Source organism: Neophocaena asiaeorientalis, unplaced genomic scaffold, assembly GCF_003031525.2.
Source record: "Neophocaena asiaeorientalis asiaeorientalis breed wild unplaced genomic scaffold, Neophocaena_asiaeorientalis_V1.1 scaffold31, whole genome shotgun sequence".
Lineage (NCBI taxonomy): Eukaryota > Metazoa > Chordata > Mammalia > Artiodactyla > Phocoenidae > Neophocaena > Neophocaena asiaeorientalis.
In genome coordinates this window covers 2,034,074-2,053,901 of record NW_020175320.1, presented here as the reverse complement: position 1 = coordinate 2,053,901, position 19,828 = coordinate 2,034,074, and the positions used below count along the sequence as shown (strand labels likewise).

The 19,828-nt window shown below is 38.3% G+C and overlaps 2 protein-coding genes across 5 annotated transcripts in view; both read right to left on the bottom strand.

Moving 5' to 3' along the window:
- Nucleotides 1–13,277, bottom strand: part of RUFY2 (RUN and FYVE domain containing 2) — a 54,676-nt gene extending 41,399 nt beyond the window's left edge. For 2 of the 3 annotated variants that reach the window (XM_024765546.1, XM_024765548.1), the window contains exons 1-2: nucleotides 13,152–13,277; nucleotides 3,341–3,514 (exon numbers count right to left, since the gene is read on the bottom strand). In XM_024765546.1, coding sequence (XP_024621314.1) covers nucleotides 3,341–3,514; nucleotides 13,152–13,242 — 265 coding nt within the window. In that variant the 5' untranslated portion in view covers nucleotides 13,243–13,277. Of the gene's footprint in view, nucleotides 1–3,340; nucleotides 3,515–5,367; nucleotides 5,515–13,151 lie in introns of those variants that run through there. The other variant, XM_024765547.1, reaches the window with a different exon arrangement.
- SLC25A16 (solute carrier family 25 member 16) overlaps nucleotides 13,221–19,828 on the bottom strand; it is a 91,938-nt gene continuing 85,330 nt past the window's right edge. For both annotated transcript variants that reach the window (XM_024765560.1, XM_024765561.1), the window contains 7 exons: nucleotides 19,109–19,302; nucleotides 18,927–19,016; nucleotides 18,640–18,844; nucleotides 17,056–17,145; nucleotides 16,271–16,453; nucleotides 13,992–14,138; nucleotides 13,221–13,343 (listed from right to left, as the gene is read on the bottom strand). In XM_024765560.1, the coding sequence (XP_024621328.1) occupies nucleotides 13,275–13,343; nucleotides 13,992–14,138; nucleotides 16,271–16,453; nucleotides 17,056–17,145; nucleotides 18,640–18,844; nucleotides 18,927–19,016; nucleotides 19,109–19,302 (978 nt within the window). In that variant the 3' untranslated portion in view covers nucleotides 13,221–13,274. The remainder of the gene's footprint in view (nucleotides 13,344–13,991; nucleotides 14,139–16,270; nucleotides 16,454–17,055; nucleotides 17,146–18,639; nucleotides 18,845–18,926; nucleotides 19,017–19,108; nucleotides 19,303–19,828) is intronic.

Here is a 19,828-nt window from a genome sequence, read left to right as displayed (position 1 = left end):
ATTCTTAACCACTGGACTACCAGGGAAGTCCCATAGGCTCATTCTTTACCAGTACAAAAATAAGACTGGTGGCCCTAGCAGGCTGATCTTTACCAGTTTATTCAATAAACCAAGGACAAGTAGTTATTTTACTTTTAAACACAAAAAATTGTGACTTTACTTTTCCTTTTATTTGAATGTGAGATTCGGGTAATATGAAACCATGAAATCACTATGTTTCCTTCTAATACTGACCAGATCTCCTGTAGATCCAGCGTGCCTATCATATGCACCACCCAAAAGCCAGCAAGATAGGCAATTTTCCCTGGGGGAGAAAAATCAATCAGCACAAAGTAGCTTTATAATGGTTGATCAAGACAGGCATTTGACTGTTAGGATATGCCTCATGATATTTTGGGAAGTAAAGGAAAATATATTCAGAAAAGAGTTTAAAACGTAACTATGGTGGCCATCATTTGGCAATTCCATTTCAGCAGTCTGGGGGAAAATAAAGACCTTTGTCACTACTATTTTTTTTTTTTAATAAAAAGGAAGTTTTTCAAAAAGCAAATTAAAACTCAAGGCCTGAGATAAGACTGTTGACTTCCTGATGTATTAAAAGAAGTATTCAGAGACTGAGAATATCCAGAGTAGGCAAAAATGTGGGGAAACAAACACATTCACTGTTGTTTGATTAATCAGTGAAGGCTTTACAGACATCAGTTGCCTATATCCTTTGACCCAATAATTCTACTCCTAAGAATCCTAAAGAAATCTTAGCACGTGTGTACAAACATATATATCCAAAGATGTCCTTACAGCATAATTTTAATGATAAAAAACTGGAAACACCTAAGTGTACATTAAGAGGAAAGTAGTTAAATAAGTCATGGTATACATATACTATGAAATGTTTTACAGCCATTAAAAATGTGAAAAAGACCTCTATGTAAATGGCAAAATCTCCAAACCATACCATTAAGTTTTTCTTTTTTTTAAATAGGGAAAAAAAGAAAGTCACAGAATAATACAGCATGATTTTATTTAGAGTAAAAGAAAAAATCACATAATTCAATTTAAAAAAGAAAGAAAGAAAAACAGAAAAGAGCTAGAAGAGTGACAAAGATTCCTTTAGAGAGATGAATGGAAGAGAATGAAGGGAAATTATGTTTTTGCTCCATGTGCTTCTATGTTGTTTGATTCATGTACAAAAAGAACATATTTCACTATTGTATATAATTTTTAAAATTATTTTAACTCTAATTAAAGAAAAAGTGGAATCTGAAGAAACAAAAACAAAAAAACCAAACTCATAGATACACGTTCCAGATTGGTGGTTGCCAGGGTTGGAGGGTGGGAATAGATGAAATGGGTAAAGATGGTCAAAAGGTACAAACTTCTAGTTATAAAAGAAGTCCTGGGGATGTAATGTACAAATGACTACAGTTACTGTATTATAGATTGTATTGTATATCTGAAAGCTGCTAAGAGTAAATCTTAAAAGTTCTCATCACAAGAAAAAAAATCTTATAACTATGTGTGGTAATGGATGTTAACTGGGTTTATTGTGGTGATCATTTCACAATATATAAAAATACTGAATTGTGTTGTACCCATTAAACTAATACGTTATATGTCAATTATATCTCAATAAATATAAACAAATTTTAATTTTAAAATGAATACATTAATAACATCACATATAGGGTTTCTCAAATTTCGATGCCAAGGTTCCTTCTCAGTTTAAAGTACATTTTATTAAAACCATGTTTAGGTAAATCTCCCCTTTTGCTTTTCACATTTACCCCTACTCTCATGTGCCATAGTCAGAAACTCCCCCTAAGTGTGCATCAGCAGATGAATGGATAAAGAAGATGTAGTATATATATACAATGGAATATTAGCCATAAAAAAGAATGGAATAATACCATTTGCAGCAACATGGATGGACCTAGAAATCATCATAATAAGTGAAGTAGTCAGTCAGAGAAAGACAAGTATCATATGATACCACTTATATGTGGAATCTAAAAAAATTATACAAATGAACTTACTTACAAAAGGGAAATAGACTCAGAGACATAGAAAACAAATTTATGGTTACCAAAGGGGAAAGGAGGGGGGAATAAACTAGGAGTTTGGGATTAAAATATACATAGTACTATACATAAAATAGATAAGCAATAAGGACCTACTGTATAGCACAGGGAACTATACTCAGTATCTTGTAATAACCTATAATGGAAAAGAATCTAAAGAAGAATACAGATATATAAAATATACATATATATAATATATATATAAAATGAATCACTTTGCTGTACACCTGAAACTAACACAATATTGTAAATCAACTATATTTCAATTAAAATTTTTTTAAAAAAAGAACTTTCCAACTTACCCAGGCTTCTGGTATACCAACATAAAAGCAAGATTCTCTTCTTTTTTAATAGTCACCTTAGTACACATCTCTTACATAGCCCTCTACACAGCTCTGATCATATGAACCAGAGATCAAAGTAGTTACTATAAGTAAAAGAACAGTAATATAATACAAACACATAAAAATAATTCAATGTGAAATGTATAGATGAATACAATATCCACTGTTATCATCATTTTCAGGGAGCACCCACATTTCTACAATAACCCAATCCAGAAGACAATTTTTCTAGATATGTTTCCATGCACTAAGGAGGTTCATATTTCAACAATCAACTATTTTAATGTATTTGTTCAAGAGAGCTCAAACTAGTAATTATAGTTCATACCAGAATCACCAAGCTTAAGATTTTCTATATAACTCTATAGTTGTCCTAGAAAATGGAAATCAGCTCAGAGTATGTTGAAAACATTTTAAAATCAAATACACTTTTTACAGGGACTTCCCTGGTTGTCTAGTGGTTAAGAATCCACCTTCCAATGCAGGGGACGTGGACTCAATCCCTGGTCAGGGAGCTAAGATCCCACGTCACAGGGCAACGAAGCGGCGTGCCGCGACTACTGAGCCTGAGTGTTCTGGAGCCCGCGCGCCACAACTAGAGAAGCCTATGTGCCGCAACAAAGAGCCGGCATGCTGCAACTAAGACCCGATGCAGCCAAATAAATAAATAATTTGTTTTTTTTAAAACAAAAGAGTATACAAATACATTTTTACAAAACAGTAACAACTAAGGATTTTCTGAAGACCACCCATTAGAAAACATAAAGTAGTAGGGTATTTTCTCCTAAAACCAACCCACCCAGTATTTTTAAAGTAACAGTAATTATGGCCTCAAAAAAAATCACATTTTCAAGGATATTTAAGATGGGAGGGGGGAGGTTCTATAGTTGTTTTTTTTTAAAAAAAATCTCACAATACCTTTAAGACCATGTTTCAGACAATGCTCCATAACAACGAAGAACTGCTGCAAGGGGGGGTAATCAGAATCCAAAGTGCGGCCAAAGCTTAGAGCAGATTCAATGAGTCCTTTAATACTGAGTTTAGCCATGTTTAACAAGTTTGCTCTCTCTACAGCTGTAGGGTCTTTTGTAGCTGAAAGCACAAGAAAGGAGTCCAACATCACTTGCAAGAACTGACATTGTAAACTATACAAACCCTTTCCTTCCCCTGTAAAACCAAGTGGTTGGTTTTTCCTTGGTGGACAAGTAAGTCTTCCTAACAAACACCCCTAGTTAACTTCTTTTTATGTCTCTCATGCATACCATAGAACAATGCTCACTCCAGCCAAAGTTTATGAATTATTCTCAAGATCCTGCAAATTGGCTATTCTAGGGTATTTATTTTATTTTTGTGGTACCTCTTCAGGGAGAATGAGTTTTTTTAAATCTTTCTCTAGAGATAAGAGTAACAGACAACATGTTTAAGGGTTCATGCAAAGGCAGACAGCAGGAACCATCAAAGATGAATCCAAAAGCAAAAAAATGTTCAGAATAAACTGGCAATACAATAAAAGGTAGTTAAAATTCTAAGATTCCAATTTCACCCATAACAAACATGACAGGTAAATAAAATAGGGGGACACAAGAGAAGCCATTCAACTCTCACTCAATTTAACCCTCTTTCTATCTTGTCTCTTCACTGCAATTGTAGTTCTGTATTGCAGGACTCCTTTATTTTCCCAGAGGAAATAAAAGCAGGGTCCAGTTTCACCTTAAGGTTTCCTGACCTTCCACACAGCTGATCCAGTTGAATATCAAGGTAATCGATGCATTTTTTTAAAACTGATTTTACCTGATACTTTCAATTCACAAAAATTTTTCTTTCCCACAAATTTTATTCTCAGTTTTCTTATAAATTCAGATGCTTCCCCATACTCTCATCACTGTTGTGACTGGCAGAAATATTTTCAGCACAGATGCCAAAATGAAGTGTAAAAAAATAAAGCACTTAGTATACTGTCTCATAATCCCTGACAAATTTACTAGTCCAAGTAAACCAAATGTCCGTTTTTCCTTCACTGGATAAAAAGTCCAGGGTTCCCAATGATCTAGTATTTTACTTCTGACCACAGATAGCCAGGCGTGAAGCGTGACAATGAATCCTAAGCAACTTAAAATGCAAACAGTCACAACTGCTACGACCAAGCTAGCTGGTGGAGAATCTCCACACAAGAAATCATTGCTTCAAATATGCATCGTGGTATGACTCCCTCTTTTTTCGGGGACGAAACCAGTCGATGTTTCATAATCTGCAGCAATTCTCATTTTTCTTAACAGTGCCCATCACAATCCGTAATGTACGATGCGACAACCAGACAAAGGGCGCCTTTATAACTGCTCGAAGGTAGGTCCTGGTGGGCGCCGGCAGCTCCCGAGTAGAGGAGCGTTTGCACCCCAGCCGCGCCCCGCCCGGGCTGCAGCCCCCACACGCGCCCAAAGGCCGGTTCCCGCATCTTGCCTGTAGAACCCCTTCCCTGCCTCCCTGCCTGCCAGCCAGCAAAGCTGCCCAAGGGCTCGGGGCGCCCCAACCCCCTCACGGAAGGCTCACCCGGGGTCCTGCGCGGCATCGCTGCCCCTCTCCCGCCTTCTGCGTCTGGAACCCAAGCCCAAACCTGAGACGCTTCCCTCCGCCACCCCTAAACCTGAAAAGTCATCGCCCGTCCCCGACTATTTCCCCCGACCCGGGAACTGCACCCCGGCCGGCCCTGTCCTCGCTCCCTGTAAGCCGACGGACCACCAAACCTCTGCCATTAGGCCCCTGAACTGGGAAGGGGGCGAGGGGGAACGAGGGGCGGCCGCGCGTTGCCATGGCGACGGCAAACCCGGCTTCGGACCCCAGTCCCGACCCCGAGGCCTCCATGCCCACACCACCAGTCCTCCTGACCCGGCCGAGCCCTCGGCCCAGCACGGAGGGCCAGGCGTCCGCTCTCGGCCTGCTCCGCTTACCCATGGCGGCGGCGGCGGCGACGCGGTCTCGGGCGGGGACTCCCTGGGCCCCGCCAGCAGCTCCCTTCAGGCGAGCGGCGGCCGCCACGGCGTCTGCGACCAGGCCCGCTGCGGCCCACAGCGCTCCCGGCGGCGGGAGGACGGCCGGGCGGTCCCGCGGCGCCCGAGTGGGGCGGGGGGCCGCGGAGCCTGAAGCCGGCAGCGGAGAAATCCACCCTCTCTGAGCCACTTCGGATCCAGCCGGAGCGGAAGGAGAAGGAAAAGGAGCGTGAGGAGGTCCTCGCGTTGAGGAGGTCCTCGCGTTGAGGAGGACCTCGCATTGAGGAGGACCTCGCGTTGAGGAGGTCCTCGCGTTGAGGAGGACCTCGCGTTGAGGAGCAGGGGGGCGGACCCTGGTCTCTCACCCTGGGGGCCTCGCCGGAGCGCTAGGGCTGCATTTCCAAGGGGATGCGAGTCACGTGCAAACGTTTTCATCTACTGGGTCCGGCTGGGTTTAATCGAACACACCTGACTGCTTCCCTTCTTCACCAACTAACTGGCAGGGGACCACCAGTGAATCCATCGGTTTATAAAAAGCAACGAGGAATGGTCTCAGTAATCGAGGGAAAGGTGCAGAGATAAAGCCAGCGTTTTCTCATTTCAGGGAGTAAAAACTCTCGTGGTCAGATGACACTAGGTTTAAGTTATATCAATTTGGGGAAACTGAGCTATTACCTAGTTAGATCGGCAATTGTTTTTTGTTTTTTTTAAGAATATATTTTTAAAATTTATTTATTTTATTTTTGGCTGTGTTGGGTCTTCGTTGCTGCACACGGGCTTTCTCTAGTTGCGGCGAGCGGGGGCTACTCTTCGTTGTGGTGCACGGGCTTCTTATTGCAGTGGCTTCTCTTGTTGCGGAGCACGAGCTGCTCTAAGCATGTGGGCCTCAGTAGTTGTGGCGTGCGGGCTCTAGAGTGCAGGCTCAGTAGTTGTAGCTCACGGGCTTAGTTGCTCCGCGGCATGTGGGATCTTCCCAGACCAGGGCTTGAACCTGTGTCCCCTGCATTGGCAGGCGGATTCTTAACCACTGCGCCACCAGGGAAGCCCAGCGATTGTTAAAACGGTGTCCGAGTTAGAAATAGACTGATATTTCGAGGAAATGGAGCAATGTTTATCTCTTCATCACATTGGTCAGCATACAGTTCTATTATGTTTCTTTACATCTTTTGGTTTTTAATTTTCTTTATTGTGAGATAATCATACATGGATAAAAATTTACAAAGCATATATACATTTAAAGAATCATAAAGTGAACAGCTGGGAAAACACCACCAGATCAAGAGAGCATAGAACAGGAGAGTCATCTTCCCTGGGGGAAAGGCCTTTAGCCACAATCCCCCTAGAAGTATTAATAAATACGATTCTGACTTCTATGACAATTGTTTCCTTGCTTTTCTGCATGGTACTACTACGTAAGTATGTGCCCCTAATCAATATAGTTTATTTTTGCCTGTTTACAAACTTTTCACAAGTGGAATAACATTACGAACATTACTTGTTTCTTTTGTTCAACATCATCCATGTCCGTGAGGAGTTTCCAGGTTAGGGTGTTTTCAGGTTTACATACTTCCTGGTCCCTATATGCAGGAGAGCCTCTAGGGCATGTAAATAAGAATACAATTACTAGAAATCAGGTATGCCTTTCTTTAAATTTACTAGATAATGCCAAACTGTTTTCAAATTTTCTCATAATTTACACTCCTATCAGCAGTGTTGTTTTTCTGTTGCTGTATCCATTCTAATGCTTAGAATTTTGAGGATTTTTTCATTTTTTGCGTCTTGTGGGTAGGTGATTGCATGGCAGGTTTGTTTTTTATTTATCTCATTACTGATGACATTGAGCACTTTACCTATGTTTATACTATTTGGAATTTCACTTTTGCAAAGAAATGGTGCCTGTTTTTCTATTGACTTACCTTTTTCTTATTGGCTTGTGCAAGTTACTTAATATTCTACATACTAATTTGATGTCAGTTATGTGTTGCCACTATCTTCTGGCTAATTTTTCTCTCCTTATGACAACCGTTGATTAAATATAAGTTCTTAATTTTCTTGTAGTGAACTTATAGTTTATGCCTTAGTGTCTTAAGAAATCCTCCTTATTCCAAGGTCATGAAGATACTCTCTTTTAAAGAATTACATAGTTTTGGGACTTCCCTGGTGGTCCAGTGGTAAAGAATCCGCCTTCCAATGTAGGGGACGCAGGTTCGATCCCCAGTTGGGAAACTAAGATCCCACATGCCGCGGGGCAACTAAGCCCATGCGCCACAACTACTGAGCTTGCACGCCTCAACTAGAGAGCCCGCATGCCACAAACTACAGACCCCATGCGCTCTGGAGCCCACACACCCTGGAGCCTGCATGCCACAACAAGAGAAGAGAAAACCCGCACACCACAACTAGGGAGAAGCCCACACGACCAAACGAGCACCACAACGAGAGATCCCACATGCCACAACGAGGACCCGATGCAGCCAAATAAATAAATATTAAAAAAAAAAAGAATTACATAGTTTTGCCTTTAATATTTAGGCCTGTTAGTGCACCCAGAATTAATTTCAGTGATGATGTGAGATAGGGTCAAATTTCATTTCCTCAACTATCCCATCAGCCTTTCACCATTCATCTTCCATGCCCATGAGCATGGAAGTGAAGGTCAATGAGCATGTATGTGAAGGTCAGTTCCTAGGCCAAAACCTCATTTGATCTTCAGAACCACCCCATGAGGAACAAATTATTTACCTCTTTTATAGATGAAACTAACCTCAAAGATTAAATAACTTTCCCAAAGTCACAGTACTATTAAGGAACAGAGCCAGAATCTGAACCAGTACAAAACTAGCCTCCATTTTCATAATGTCAAAATACATCTGTGGTTTTTACAGTGTTTGAAGGAGCCTAAAACTGATGACAAGTCTAACCCCTTCCACCATCTTGCTGTTAAACACTGAAATGACTGACTTGTTTATTTTTCTCTTCTCCAAATGATGAGCAAAAAGGGAGGGATTTGTGTTCCAAGTGCATTTAGAAAAGCAAATAATGTTAAGTATATATTTATTTATTTTATAAAACCATGAGAACAAAGGAAAAGAGCTTTATTTTCTGGATTGCCTTCCCTCCAGTGACTTTATAGGTAACATGTAGGAAAGAAATTTAGTTCAGTAACAGACCAGCTTTATTTAAAGCAAAAAATATTTCTTCCTTTGAGGAAGATGTTCTTAAACTCCAAAATACATATTTGCTGGATACTCTAGCCACCTTGTATTGAACAGAATTGGAATTAGGGTGTATGTATAAAACCTATTACACTTAATAGGCTTAAACTAGAATATTAATCTGTTCTGAGCTCTTGATGTACTAAAACTAAGAATCTAGGTTTTTAAACGTACAGATATAATCATGTAACAAAATACTGTTTTCTAAAAACTCATCACATACTGAAATATAGGGATGAAATTGAATGATGTCTAAAATTTGCTTTAAAACATGTCAGCAAGGAAAAAAACGTTGAAAACAATTCCTGCAAAATCTAACTGTTGAATATGGGTGATGGGTATATAGGAGTTCATTATACTACTTTTGTGTGTGTTTTTAAAGGTTTAATAGTAATGTTCTAAAGCTCATCATAAAAAGAAAGCTAGTTAAAGCCTTAAAAATAATTTTTATGTAAAAATCTTTCATAATAAGCCAAAGCAGTATCTATACAAGAGCCGAGAGTCAGTAAAGGCAGACTTCACCCCCCGGGTCCATATTGGTTCATACTTTCCAGGATCATGAGTCCCAATCAGCCAAGGGTCAGTGGTGACTTGAGTGAAGTTGGATGGGCCTATCCTCTTAGCTACAAGCAGTCTTTTTAATGAGCAAAGCTGTCCACTGAATCTACATAGACCAGCTGGTCAAATCATGCCACAAGGTTTCCAGCTGGCCTGAGATGTGATTTGCTTACACTAACAATTGTAATGCTTTTTTTTCTTTTTGGCTGCACTGTGCGGCTTGTGGGATCTTTGTTCCCTGACTAGGGATTGAACCCCAGCCCTTGGCAGTGAAAGCACAGAGTCCTAACCACTGGACTGCCAGGGAATTCCCAACAATTGTAATGCTTCTAAACATTTGTATAGCACCTGGAAAATGTACACAACACTGAATGGGAAACACACAGTACCTGGGAAAATTGCTGAATTACTAATCAGAACATCTGGGTTCTAGCAATGACTTGCCCAGAGCCATATGCTAACATGAAATATCTATGCTAGGTACTCTGTAGGGTTTAATTCAATTGAGAGAATATCTATTAAAATTATAAAGCATACTACATATTATTACCGCTGCTAAAAAAGCAGTAAGTGGTATAAAGCTACATATAAAGATGGAAGTAATTCTTTCTGGAAGGAAAAAAAATCAGAAAAGGCTTTCTGGAGAAGGTAACATACTAGTCTTTCAGTCTGGGTGAAGTTGCATAAATGGTATTGGAGAAATAGACAAATATAGATAGAGGATACAACAAACAAGAAAAAAGACATGTATAGGGAAGAGCAAAATAGTATATTAGGGAATTCTCTGGCAGTCCAGTGCTTAGGACTCTGCACTTTCACTGCCATGGGCCCAGGCTGGATCCCTGGTCAGGGAATTAGGATCCCACAAGCTATGCAGTGCAGCCAGAAAAAAAAAAGTACATTAGAACAAATATGCAAAGAAATAATGGAGAATGACCTCCATTACAAACCACACGTTCCAACCTATTAGTGGGATATGAAAGAATGTTAGTAGGTTGCAACCAGCTTTGTTTTTTTAAATTAATTATTTTTGACTGCTTTGGATCTTCATTGCTGCGCACGGGCTTTCTCCAGTTGTGGCGAGCGGGGGCTACTCTTTGTTGTGGCGCGCGAGCTTCTTCATTGCGGTGGCTTCTCTTGCTGCAGAGCACAGGCTCTAGGTGCGCGGGATTCAGTAGTTGTGGCACACGGGCTCTACAGAGCACAGACTCAGTAGTTGTGGTGCACGGGCTCAGCAGTTGTGGCTTGCGGGCTCTAGAGCGCAGGCTCAGTAGTTGTGGTGCACGGACTTTGTTGCTCCGTGGCATGTGGGATCTTCCCGGACCTGGGCTCAAACCCGTGTCCCCTGCACTGGCAGGCAAATTCTTAACCAGTGCGCCACCAGGGAAGCCCCGCAACCAGCTTTGCTTTTAATGGAATAGTGGAAAATATTAGGGTATATCACATATAAAAAGGGTAAATATTTTGTTAAAGTACTGTTTAAGGTGCACGCACGTACATATGTTCATGCTGAGTCATGATGCAAAATGTGTTTCTTGTTGTGGTTCTGGCAATTTTTATTCTTAAGCACCAGTCCAGATTATCATACACCAAACTACCAGTAGTTATAACTAAATGATAAGATTACAAAGAAATTTAATTTTCTAAAATTTGTAGTGTTTGAAATTCTCACTAAAATCATGTACTACTCTATAATTAGAAAAAAAAATTTAAAGAAAGAAAATTATGCTAAGACTTTTGAACTCAGAAAATGTGAGGTAGATGGTGTCCTTGACAGAAATAGAGATTACAGAGGAAGGCATTAGATGAAGATGGAAATTTACATTTTGTATGTGCTGACTCGGAAGTGCTCACAGAAGACTCTGAAGGCAGGAGCTGGAACACAGATATAACTAGAATTCAGAAGACATGGCGGGGTATACAGATTTGGTAAACAGCTACATAGGTCATGGTTGGAGGCAGTGACTGTCCAAGGAGGGAGAACAGGACCAGACCAAACATAGAGCTCTGGGAAAGACCCGTCTCTAGAGAGTGAGAGATGAGGAAGAAAAGAAAGGAATCAGAGGAGGCAGCAAGAGAGGTAAGGAGGCAGGAACTCTGAACTGATTTTCAGGAATGGGGCCACTGGAATGGCTACACTGTCATTACATCCTGGCTTTACACTATAAGGAAGACCTTGTCTAGGCTAATGATGCTTTTGATCTGGACCTGCACAAAGTGACTGCCCAATAACATTAGAGACTGGTAGCCACTGCTGTCTTAGTCCTTGGCGTGGATGTCATACTTAAACTGCACTATTAGCAATTTGATGGCCCAGTCTGGGTTTAACTTACAGCTCACCCCAAGCCTCCAACTCACAGCATCTTATATATAAAAGACGAATCCTAACTCTTTCAACTAAGTGGCTAGACTCTTGTAATCAAGACAGAGTCCCAGGGCTTCCCTGGTGGCGCAGTGGTTGAGAGTCTGCCTGCCGATGCAGGGGACACGGGTCCGGGAAGATCCCACATGCTGTGGAGCAGCTGGGCCCGTGAGCAATGGCAACTGGGCCTGCGCGTCCGGAGCCTGTGCTCTGCAACGGGAGAGGCCACAACAGTGAGAGGCCCGCATACTGCAAAAAAAAAAAAAAAAAAAAAAAGACAGAATCCCAAATGACAAGAAACATGGAACCCCTCCCAGGGCTCTTCTTCCACAGGGCTTTGCAGGCCATACAAATCTGTAAAGCAACCACTGATGGAACCAAAAGAATTTACATTATTCATCTCACTCCCAGGAATATCTAACCAATATTTAAGCCTTATCTCTGTAAACTTCCTAGTTGTTCCTGTCTAATCCATAGTATCTCCATGATTAACTCCATCCTGTGTGTCCTTCATAAATCTCTTTATAATGTCAACACTCCTTGGTTTCAGCTTTAGAGCATTATCAATATTTCAGTTCTCAACACTGGAAAAAATTGTGGACAACCCTGAACTTAATTATTATTTAGTATTAATAATTGACACTGTAAGATCTAACAGTAAGAGAACAATTTATTTAATAAAATCTTCAAGTAATAATTTTTTAAAAACATGTGAGGTAGAGGCAGCAATTTTTAACATACTTAACATTCATTAAAAAGAAAACATTTGAGAGAAGTGAGAGATCTCCCTGCCAAAGATGGATACACTAAGGTTAAAATTGGTCACAATGTAAGTAATCAAGCACTCTGAGGTAACTGTTTTACAAAACATTTTTATACCAAAAGAGAAAATTGAGAAATGCCCTAAAACTAAGGGGCATATGAACATGAATAAGTGAAAATAGGAATACACCTTTTTAATTTGTCATCAATTCAGCAAACAAAATTTCTTCTCAAAAGAACAGGAGGAATTATTTTCTTTCACTAGAATACTGAAAAGTGAAAATAACAAGTGGGAGAGTAAGGAGAATCAGAAATTAACTGGAAATAATACATTTATCAGTGATAATTTAAAAGACTAGGTTTAAAGTGAAAACATCTCTGATAGGAGAAAGCAAAAGTCAGGAAAAAACCCAGCAGAATGGCCTTTGAATCAGGGACCTCAAAATACAGAAAAACGTCTTACTTATGTTCTCATCATCACAAGATTGTCCTTAAATGACAAAAGCAATCAATTTTCTTACCTAATCTTTCAAATAAACAAAATACGATTAAAAATCTAAAAGATCAAATTAATCTTGAAAATTTAGACTTAAAGGTTTAAGCCTCAGATTGAAAAATTCATCCCAGCTTTAAAAGGTGATAGAAATTTATCAAACTCTAGATCATACAAAACCACATTTATAATACCTATAAATTTAGACTTTTCAGTTTTGGTTCACCTGTACTAAAAAATTACTATGTTAAATTTTGTATGGTAATAGAACTTTATGTTTAACAAGGTTATACCAAAAAATAAATAAAACAAAAAAACTGGAACTCTGAAAGAGTATATTTACATCATTTCTTACCCTTGGGATAAAAGTTATCTTCACAGTGTAACCAGGCACTGATTTTACAGCATATCCGAATTATAAATAGGCAACAGTTAGAGAAGATCATGATGGTTTGGAAAAAGCAAGGAAAACAGTGCTTTATCTTCTTTGAAAATCACCCAATATATGACAAAGACTTTCATGTTCTCCTGATGGAAGATCAATGATGTAAAATAAATTAAGGAAGATATATTTAACACAATATGGAATTACATAAAAACATATATGAATTATTATCTAACATTCTAACATTCTGTAATTTGGTTTACAGGGCTGCTAAAAAAATTGTAAAGATTTTTATGGCATTCTATGGATAATAGTATACTTAAGCAATATGGTTTACATATCTTATTAGCCTGAGACCTACATATAATTTTTTAAAGAGATGACCTATTTTTAAAATAATCTATTAATACAGTATGACAAGTAATAATCTCCATTTTTAAATATAATACTTTGTCCTAGATTTTTTTTAAAAAAGGTTATAAATTGAGGGGAGAGGATCCAGAAGGGATAACCAGTTTTCCTAGATGTATTCTAGGAAACATGCACCCTGTTCCTAAGGCGAATAATCAAGTCCCTTTTTTTCCCCCTTCTCATTTCACAAACTATCCTTCACCACCACGTTCATTATTTCACTTTTTGCTTAAAATTACTTCCTGTGATTTGTTTTCTCTCTTTCCTTTGCAGAATCAGATCTTTTGAAATATGCCCATGGAAAACATGAGACACCGAGTTTTAGTTTATACAAATACATAAATGAAGTACTCACAATAGCACAATCAAATGTGACCATATATAAAACAAAAAGGATATTAATTTTTCTGAGTTTAGATGATAAAGTAGCTTCCCCAAAGGAGGATAGCGGTTTAGTGAGGACACACATCCCAGGAGAATCAGCTTATGTTTGGCTCTGGTTATAGCAACATTAAGACGCCGCCAATCTTTCAATAGTTCACCAAGCTGAAAGAAATTGTAATTTTCTTTCTTTGAGTTTTCTTATTTATTTGAGTTTTTTGAGCAGTTTTCAAAAACATATACTGCAAAAAAGATTCATCAACACATTTAAAATCCAGACAGTTGGAAAAACTTGCCCACAGTGCCAACTTCAAGTATTTTATCGTGGGTATGATATCCTAGCCATAATTTAAAATTATTAAATACATATAATAAAAATATACTAAAAAATTTTAAATATTAAATATATATAATACAGAATTGAAGTTAGGCCTTCCCTGGTGGACCAGTGGTTAAGACTCCGTGCTCCCAATGCAGGGGGCCCGGGTTCAATCCCTGGTCGGGGAAACTAGATCCCGCATACCACAACTAGGAGCCCACGTGCCGCAACTAAAGATCCTGCACCCAGCAATGAAGATCCCAAGTGCTGCAACTAAGACCCAGCTCCGCCAAATAAGTAAATATTTAAAAAAAAAAAAAGAATTGAAGTTATCTCCACTCAGTGTAGCACTGTTTTTTTTAAATATCTATGAAACAAGCTCTCTGTTTCTTTTTTAAAAAAATTTTTTTTAATAGATTTTATTTATTTATTGGCTGCGTTGAGTCTTCCTTTGCTGTGCACAGGCTTTCTCTAGTTGTGGCGAGCAGGGCTACTCTTTATTGCGGTGTGAGGGCTTCCCATTGTGGTGGCTTCTCTTGTTGTGGAGCACAGGCTCTAGGTGCGCAGGCTTCAGTAGTTGTGGCACACGGGCTTCAGTAGTTGTGGCTCACGGGCTCTAGAGCGCAGGCTCAGTAGTTGTGGCACATGGGCTTAGTTGCTCCATGGCATGTGGGATCTTCCCAGACCAGGGCTCGAACCCGTGGTCCCCTGTTGGCAGGCGGATTCTTAACCACCATGCCACCAGGGAAGCCCCAGTGTAGCATTGTTTTTTAACAGTAATAGAAACTCGTCATAGTAGAAGACTCAGAGGAGTGGTTAAAGATACCGTGACCCATATATACAGTAGAAAACTATGCATCTGTAAGAACAGAATGAAATCTCTGTGTAATGACATGGAAAGATCTCCAAGCTGTTAAGTGGAAAAAGCAAAGTCCAGAATAGTGTATATATTACCTTTTGTGCAAAAAAGGAGGGAAATATGAATACTGATTCATATCTTTAAGCATATGCTTAAAGAAACGTAGAAGGTTACCAAAAAAACAAAAACAAAACAAAAACAAAAAACCAAACATGTGATTATCTGTGAGGGTAAGAACTAAATAGAGGAACCGGGAAGAAGGGAGACTTTCTACTATGTGTATTTTATTTCATTTATTTATTTTTGGCTGCACAGTGTGGCACGTGGGATCTTAGTTCGCTGACCAGGGATCAAACCCACAGCCCCTGAATTGGAAGTGTGGAGTCTTAACCACTGGATGACGAGGCAAGTCCCTCTACTACATGTATCTTAAAAACCATATGAAGCTATCACATAGTCAAGAAAAATGAGTCAAGGAGAGATAAAAATGCAAAAAAACAAAACAAAGCCTGGAATTATCTATAAATTTGAAAGTATATCTAGGGAAGCCTGTATGTTTAAAATGCTCCAAACACGATAATCAAGAGGTAGAAGCAACCCAAATGTCCACTGATGGATAAATGGATAAACAAAATGTGGTATATACATGCAGTGGAATAATATTCAGCCTTTAAAAGGAAGGAAATTCTGACACATGCTACAACACGGATGAACCCTGAGGACATTATGATAAGTGAAATAAGCCACTTACAAAAGGACAAATACCGTATGATTCCACTTATATGGAAAATTCACAGAATTCATAAAATTCTGTCAAATTCACAGAGACAGAAAGTGATTGCCAGGGAAAGGAGAGAGTGGGAATTAGGGAATTGCTCATGGGTATAGAATTTGTTTTGCAAAATGAAAACGTTCTGGAGATGTGTTGCACACACTGTAAATATACTTAATACTTGTGAATTGTACATTAAAAGATAGTTAAGAAGGTGATTTTTATGTTATGTGTTTTTTACCACAATTAAAAAAGAGAGAGGAAAGTAAAAAAAGAGAGGTAAATAATGTCCCAAACAAAAATAAAATAAAAATCAGACAACAAAGCAGAAAATACAATTAACTCACAGTTCCATCTTCATTACTTCTAACAAAAGATACTAGAATGATACTTTTGTCTCTTCCTTGGTATTTGTCTACTGTATTAACTTCGACCATCCCAAGAGAAGAATGTGCCAATAAATCATTGATGACTTTTAACTGTTGCCGGTATGGTGCAATGATACCAATATCAGAGGGATTACAACCAGCCTAAACAGAAAAGAACACAATTTAAAGTGAAAAAATCCTGACTTTTGTTATTTAAGCTTTACTAAATTTATTAAATGTTTACATAATGTGCCCAATTGATGTTTATAATACATGTTCCTATCACAAGGAGTAAATACAATTATTGAGTTCACTCTAAGGCTATATCCACATTTCCTGAAATGAAATAATTTCCTCAAACATTGTTCCCTTGTTATTTAGAAGTTCATGGCAGTATAATGGTTTGTATGCCACCAAAACAGTGTTGCCATACCAAAAAAAGTACAAAGAAATACATTTTACTTTCTGCTATCCCTTACACCAGAGGTTTCCAATTGCCAATCATACTGACTTCAGCACTAAATTGAAACAATCAGAATTATCTGATGTTACAAAGTTATCCTAAATGGAAACTCAAAATGCCATTACTGTATAAAAAATTACATGTCTTAGATAAATGTTCTCAAAATAAAAACAATCAGGCTTCATTCCTCTTTATCTTAATAAACAAAAGTTAACTTTAGATCTAAAGTTCCTTGCATTCTAATATTCTATTACTCTGCACCTTAATATTATTTAGCCCTCAAAATTAAATTCTATGTTACCTTAATAAAAATTGAGGTCAGGAAAACAACGAGTTTGGCTTCTGTTATATTACTGACACCGCCCTTTTCAACTTGTTCTGGTGCTGGAACCTAAATAGAAAAAATACGCATCCTGCTTGCAAAACAATCTCTGAAGTTAAGAGTACTGTCAGTACACAGGTGGCCATAGAGATGGTACTACCACATGTGGAAACAGATGAAAAATATCTTCATCTTAAAGTTGAAGGTAAAAGAATTAACAAAAATGAATGATATTAGTCACTTTCAGAAAGCCACCCAGAGGCAACTCATCTTAAACATGCTACATAGAGTTCAGACTAAAATCTCTATGAAAGCTGACCATACACTGGGCTTCACAAACTTTACTGTGTTATCCCCCATTTTATAGGAATCAAAGGTCAGAAGAGATGAGTAGCCTGCCCAAGCCTCACAATAAATCATGGCACTAGGATTCAAACTTAGATCTGGCTCTAATATCTGTGCCCTTTCCATTTTCTTGTTGATTTTCATACAAATAATGGAGCGATAAGGTTCCCCAGTTTCTACCATACCTAGTAGAACTTTCAAAGGATTGTTTTGCTCCTACATCATTCCTTAGTAACCTTGATTAATTTTAATACAACTTATTTGGAATCCTGATGCCAAGAAAGAGGAAATGTGAGTAGCAAAAAAGACTCTGAAATATCACTGGTGAGGTTAAAAAATGGTAAATTATAACTAATAAATTAGAGTTGTGGTTTATAAAAGCAGTCATTTGTGAGATCAGTTTATGTGACTAAATATCCCAGAGCCTGCCTGCCCCTAAATTCTTCATCCTGAAACACTAAGGCAATGTCCAAGAGAATGAAAATCCCACCATGGTACACACATGGTAAGGCCCTATTTTTAACAACCAGCTGGCTCCACCCATCTTGATAACAAGAAATACACCTATTTTAGAATAACATGCATACATATAATTGGTCATTATATTTTTATTTGAACTTACATAGACTTCCAAGTCAATAATGAGAAGCACTATATAAAACAAACTGTAGGAACATAGGGTCAAAACTTTGTTCTTAGTTCTCAGAAATAAGACTCAAGTCATTTAAAGTCCTTGTGCAGATTTTTTGTTTAATGACAGATTTGCAAAGAGATCTTTAGATGCATATGGTGGGGGGAGGAGATATATGGGAAATCTCTGTACTTTTAGCTCAGTTTTGCTGTGGACCTAAAACTGTTCTAGAAAATAAAGTCTGTTTTTTTAAAAAAGGACATCAATTTATCCTATCTGCTGTCCATTTGTAAACCCAGACCTTTGACAATATCAATGCCAATTTCTTTTATCGGAAATGTAATTATACAGTTGAGTTCACTTTCTACCTTTCTGACTTCAAAAGTCAATTTTGACATCTATCAATCACCAAAATAAACCTCCCAAAGACAGTGAGTCTATAGAAAGAAAAGATTCTTTTGTGTTAAAGTACAAGAAGTACACTAGTTTTAACTCATAAGCTCTAAGGAAGCAATCGCTGCTGAAAACTGAGGAATACAAATAACAGAGCAAAAGGAGAAAAACTAAAGAAAATGTTTGTTTTTTACCTTGTCTGTGTTAAGGAAACAAACAGGACTTTTTGGCTCGAAAACTTCAACCAGCCAAGGATTTTCAGAATAATCAGCATAAAACTCCAGTTCCAGCTTTACATCTTTAAAGTTAGGTAGGTTTATCACTGCATTGGCCACTTTGTCTGATCCACACTCCAGCTTTCCTTCGTATGTCAGTTTATTACTTAAGGACATAATTTTACTAAGGGAATTACAAAATAATTTTAGTTTTAGTGATGAACACAAATACAAAAATCACTCATAGCTGACACTGTTACAAATACCTGTTCATTCTGTACTGCACGGTTAACTGTACGACAGCATTCTTATTCTGTTCCAGCCTCTTGAATAAGCTTTCACTCATGCCAAGAGCTCTGTCAACAAATCCAGTTCAGGCTTATCAGTGTACTGAAACTGTCCCTTAAAAAGAATCTAGTTTAAAATTGAAACCTCAATGTCTGCTTACCTTGCTTCGCAGTTTAGTACCAGGGGAGGAAGCTGCTGATGATCCCCCACCAACACAAATCTCCGTGAAAAAAAAAGTGGCCCTAGGCAAACTGGTTGGCTAATTTGAGAGGCTTCATCCACTATACAAAAATCAAAAGTTTTACGAGAAAATATGGGATGGTTTACTCCCATACATGTTGTTGCAACTATAAGCTAAAAACAAATGGGGAAAATAGATCAGTTATTTAATATGTCCAAGAAATATACCTTGTTTTTCCCATTTTTGAAATTAAAAGATCAAAAAAGAACTTTGTCCCCCAAAACAGGAATCCCCCAATATGACTGCAGAAACACATATAGCATACAAAATATTTTAATTTTTTACTATAAATTTTTAAAAATCAAGTTAATTTTCCAGACACTATAACAATGCTCAAATTTCGATATTTCAAAATGGAAATCGGAACCATTCAAGAGGCAGTAAGTTAATGAATTTATTTTTTTAATGTCAACCAGGACTTTACTTCTGGGAAGATGGAGTACTTTTCCCTACTCCTCCCACAAAGTACAATGAAAAACCCTGGACATTATATAAATATAAAACTATAAACATAAAGACTGAATGGCGGAGAAAAGGTAGACCAGCTAGGAACCTTGGGACACGAGGAACACCACAGTTCCCTGGGTTTTCCTTTTGCCTCACATATCCCAGATTTGGAGCTGATCAGACTAGGAACAC